Below are 5,238 nucleotides of genomic sequence, written 5' to 3' on the forward strand. Positions count from 1 at the left end.
TGTTCAGATGCGTCATTAGATGCAGCCCACTGCCTCTCCCAAGACTGCTGATCCCCTATTCGATGCATGCCTCAGTTTAGCCTTTTCGGTGATTCCACTTGGTTTTGTGAGTCTTCGCTCACTGCCCATCCAAGGCACACACGGCTCCCAGAGATCCCCTGTGCTCTCTGGATAGCTCCATACGCCCATCCAGAAGGGCAAGCATCTGCCACCAGCCCTGTAATAGGTGGCACAGTCCTTGGCAGATACCACTTGAACACTCAGTCTCTCCATGGGCACTGGAGACTCAAAAGTGACAGCTGAATCTAGCCCCCATTCCCTAACACATAACCCTAGGAGCATATCCCCCTTAGCCCATGGAATACCCAAGCACAGCAACAGGGCCTTTTTGAGTGCAATTCCCTGGAGCAATCTTGCCTCCAGCCTGAGCAGAAGAGCCCAACCTTCAGGCACTGTACTGAGAAAATCCTCTTTTATTACAGAGATGCTATTTGGGAGGCCAGCTCTGACACAGTGATAGGCAGATGTAGGGAAGGCCTCTGGGTCACGTAGATGGGCTTTGTGCCTCTGCAGAAGTGGCATCAATTCAAACATTTGTGTACAAACATGTTTATCAGTGATGGAACATGAAAGGCACAAGAAAGTCCTGAGATAGACTGTGTATCGCTTGTGAGGAGAGATGGAAAGCTTACTGCTGCCGAAATAGTACCAATAGAATCAGTTTCCTTAGTGCGTCCTTGAACTCCTTGTTCCTCATGCTATAGATGAGGGGGTTCACTGCTGGAGGCACCACCACGTACAGAACAGCCACCACCAGGTCCAGAGCTGGGGAGGAGTTGGAAGGGGGCTTCAGATAGGCAAACATGACAGTACTGGCAAACAGGGAGACCACAGCCAGGTGAGGGAGGCACATGGAAAAGGCTTTGTGCCGGCCCTGCTCAGAGTGGATCCTCAGCACAGCAGTGAAGATCTGCACATAGGACACCACAATGAAAATGAAACACCCAAAGCCCAAAGAGGAACTAACCAAACTGACCCCAGCTTCCCTGAGGTAGGAGTTTGAGCAGCAGAGCTTGAGGATCTGGGGGATTTCACAGAAGAACTGCTCAACGGCATTGCCTTGGCAGAGTGGTATTGAAAATGTGTTAGCAGTGTGCAGGAGACCATTGAGAAAACCACTGCCCCAGGCAGCTGCTGCTATTTTGACACAAGCTCTGCTGCTCATGAAGGTCCCATAGTGCAGGGGTCTGCAGATGGCAATGTAGCGGTCATACGCCATGACAGTGAGAAGAGAACACTCTGCTGTTATCAGGAAGACCAACAGAAAGACCTGGGCAACACATCCTGAGTAGGAAATGGTCCTGGTGTTGCAGAGGGAATTGGCCATGGATTTGGGGACAGTGACAGAGATGGTGCCAAGGTCGACAAGGGAGAGGCTGAGGAGGAAGAAGTACATGGGGGTGTGGAGGCGGTGGTCGCAGGCTATGGCAGTGATAATGAGGATGTTGCCCAGGAGAGCAGCCAGGTAGATGCCCAGGAAGAGTGAGAAGTGCAAGAGCTGCAGCTCCCGTGTGTCTGCAAACCCCAGGAGGAGGAACTCGTTGAGGGAGCTGCTGTTGGACATTTGCTTCCTCTGGACTTTGAGGACTGTCCAAGGAGAAAAAGACATTGACAAGTTAGAACAGGCTTCTCCGAGCCATACCTATTCCATTTCTCATAGACACCCCCACGTTTCCTCTGCCCTCTACCTTCATTCAGCTCCCTGCCTTTAGTTCTGGTTTGCACTGGGCAAGTGTGCCATGTGGAGCAAGGGCCTCTGCCCATGGTCTCCAGAGGAGTCGGTTCTGCTCTGCTGGGGGTGTGAACAGAGGTGCCAAAAAGTCTCAGGTATTTGGTGGCATATCTGGGGATGGGCACTGTGAGCTGAGGGAAGGGGACTTGCTCCAATGACCCAGTGGGAGACCCATAATGAGACCCAAATACAACACTCATGCCATCTGTCCCCTGAAAGAGCAGATCCTTGTGAGGGATTTATCTCCCACAACATTACCCTGTTGAACAGAGGGGTCTGTATCTGAATCAGTCTAGCTCCCACTCTAGCAAGGCAGAGAAGCACTCAAGTGAAGGCAAGGGGTAACATAACCTTTTCTACATGTCTCCATTCCAACGAGATAGACCTCTCCTCACCCCAGTTTACTATCTGTGCTCTTTCTCCAGGCCCTGTAGTGGGAATGGGAAGGGACTAGCTCTGACAGCTGCATTTTGAAGCAGATTACATCCACTCCTTATGTGGAAGGGTGGTTCAACATTTTGACACTTATTTTCTACAGAAAATGATCTGCAGCGGAGGTCTGGTCACATATTTAATTTCATGTGCCTCTATCACACCGTGGGAGCATTCTTTGATAGGGTAGAAAACTTTAGCATTTCACTTGCTCTCAGCATGAGCACTTGTGCATCCCTGGAGGAAAAATGGGCTCACTGTGACTTTGTGCAGAGTCGTGGGACCTGGTCTGTCGATGAGTTTTGCCCCTCACTGCCCTGTGCTTGCACCTCTCTCAGCTAAAGGACAGTCACACTCACAAGTTCCTCTAAGGTAAGCTGAGAGCAGAAGAGTTTAGTTTCACAGGGAAGTTTCACAATTTCTTCTCTCTCAGACCAGCTACAGAGAGAGTGATGAAGAGCGTGACAAGGTCAGCTCTTTTCCCAGCACCGCAGGGTGCATTTCCTGGAGCCGCACAAGTGAGATGGGGGTTGAGGAACCTTGCTCCCATGCAGACCCCTCTATTGCAGAACTCTCAGTTTCAGTGTCTGCAAAGGCACCCAAGAGCAAGAACAGGAGCAGCGTGGACAGGAGGGGAAACAAGGAGCAATACCATGGCCCTGCTGCCAGGAAAGCCTTTACCTTTACCCAGCTGGGCATTCCACCTTGCAGATGGTGACACTGCAGGGCAGTCACTCTCAGCCCCTTTGTCGAGTAGCACAAAATGGGTCCGTGGAAGAAGAGAGGCCCCTCTCCTCTGCCAGAGGTCTGTCTGCAGAAGAGGTGGCTCATGCCCTGGACTCCGTGACTGTCAGGGCAGAGGCTCTGCTGGGTAGGAGAGGGGACATGGGGGGCTTGCTCAGAGGAAGGTTCTGCATCAGAGGGGCTGATCACGACTTGCCGAAATCCATCTGCCCATGACAATTCTTCTGGCAGTTCCATCTCATTCCCTGCCCATCTCTGCTGCCTGGAGCTGTCCCTGCGGGGAGCTGTTTCTCTGTCCCACTGTCTTTTCTCTGTCAGTGCTCACAGACCCCATCCCACCCTCTGTGTGTTCAGTTCTACACTACAGAGACTGCCCAGGTCAGGGCACTGTCCAGGGGCATCTGTGTGCTCACAGATCCTAAGAAGCAGGTCAGAAAAACTCTGATAAGGCCATAAAGGTGCTGTCTGTAGGCTGAGGTGGGGTTGAAGGGCTTTGCTGAGGTTTCTCACAGACATCCTGATCTCTGAGAGTGAAGGTCTGGGAGTCCAGGTGCTTGCCAAAGCAGAAAATTCTTTCCTTTTTTCTCCTCCTTGCCAAAATTTGGAAACCTAATGCACACACTCTGGAAGGAAAGCTCCTTCCCTTTCAAGGAGCCTTTTTCTCACCTGCCTCTGAAAAGACCCCTTGGAAGTGTCCTGCGCATGAGCTAGAGCTGAGCGCAGCCCGGGCCCATGCAGCAGCCTCTGAATGGGAGAAGGAGCATGCCCTGCTGGGCATCGATCCTCCCACTCAGAGCTTCTCCCCACAGCACCTTGGGGAGTTCCCTGGGCAGGCTGAGTGCTGACCCTCACAGGCAGCAGGGTCACTGCCCCAGGCACACAGCACTCGGGGGTGTGGGCACACTGCTCTGAATTACAGCCCTGGGCAGACCTGTGTGCACTCCCTGGCTTCACACCCCTGCAGCATCCCTGGGAGAAGGCAGCAGGATGCCCTGTCCCAGTGATGGTGTGGCAGGGAATCCCTGCTCTGAAGCATCTCCCCCTCTTCTGCACTGCAGAAGCTGGAAGAGCCATCCTGAAAAAAACCTAACAAACAGTCATGGGATGGATGTGTTTAGAAGATCCCCTCCAGGAACCTCAGTAGTATTGCTATACAGCCAGAGACTTACTGTGTCAAGGGCTGGGAAGGTTTCTCCCACAGTGCGCTCTGTCCTCCCACTCCAGACTGCCTTTCTCTTCTCTGTGTCTTGTCTCATCTTGTGCCGGCAACAGCAAGCAGTGCCCAGAGCCCTGCCGCTCTTTGCAGAGGAGCTGCTCCTGGACAGAGCTGTCTCTCAGCAGTGCTGCCAGGTTGCCATGAGCTCCCCCACCATCCCAGGAGCCTGGCCCCGCTCAGGAGCAGAGGCCCAGCTGAAGACGTGAACTTCGCTGTCCCTTGTGCTCCCTCGTCCTGGGAAATGTTCACTGAAGTAGACTAAAATAATCACCAATGGTCCCTCTCTAAGTCTGCTTCAGTGAACATTTCCCAGGATGAGGGAGCACAAAGGAAAACTTTCCTGAGTGCCTGTCTGTCTCTCTCTCCTTGCCTCCCTTGGCACCAGGATCATGATGTTGCTCCTTGTTTCCCCTGCTGTCCATGCTGCTCCTGTCCTTCTCTCAGGCTTTCAAGTGTTGGGGTGGGGGGTGGGGGTTCAGGTGCAGTTCACACACCAACGCTGCAAGTTGTGCAACAGAGAGCCTGCGCAGGAGTGAGATTGCCCCAGTCCCCTTCAAACCTGTGTGGCTCCAGGAAATCCAGTCTGTGGGGGCTGGGAAATCCCTCCCTTAAGGAGAGACCCTCTGTAGGACATTTGAATGTTTTCCTGTGGTGTCCTGCCAGGCTTTGAACTGCCCTCCAGAAAGGCACAACTGTCTCATTGCATCTCTCCGGTATCTGAGAGAAGCATGAAGAAGCTGCAGAGATGTTAGTACAGAAATGGTGGTGGGAGGCTGTATGTGGCAGCTGAAAATAGCCCTGTGTGTCCTTGGCTAGAAGGGGAGTGTGGAGACCTCCCTCTGCTGCTCTGAGAAAGGGTGCGAAGTTTGGAGATCTGCACTTTGAAACTGAACTCCTCTGCTCTCAGCAGTGGCTGGTTTCTTTTTAGGGTGACATCATCCTCCAGCTCCAAGGGGTGTGAGCACGGGACAGCTGGGACCAAGGCTAATAGGCAGCCTAGCTTTCCTCACTCTGCACCAGTGACAGTGAATCCTTTTGACAGAAATAGCGAGTG

At 52.8% G+C, this 5,238-nt stretch overlaps 1 protein-coding gene across 1 annotated transcript; it reads right to left on the minus strand.

Moving 5' to 3' along the window:
- Positions 1 to 688: 688 nt before the first annotated feature.
- Positions 689 to 1,624, minus strand: LOC135330441 (olfactory receptor 14J1-like). The gene has a single exon (XM_064524087.1). It carries the CDS (start codon positions 1,622 to 1,624, stop codon positions 689 to 691), a length of 936 nt encoding a protein of 311 aa, XP_064380157.1.
- Positions 1,625 to 5,238: the final 3,614 nt, after the last annotated feature.

The sequence above is a fragment of the Dromaius novaehollandiae genome, chromosome 21 (genome assembly GCF_036370855.1).
Source record: "Dromaius novaehollandiae isolate bDroNov1 chromosome 21, bDroNov1.hap1, whole genome shotgun sequence".
NCBI classification, from domain to species: domain Eukaryota; kingdom Metazoa; phylum Chordata; class Aves; order Casuariiformes; family Dromaiidae; genus Dromaius; species Dromaius novaehollandiae.

Coding starts and splice junctions, on each gene's coding strand:
- LOC135330441 (XM_064524087.1), bottom strand. CDS start 1,624: ATGTCCAACAGCAGCTCCCTCAACGAGTTCCTCCTCCTGGGGTTTGCA.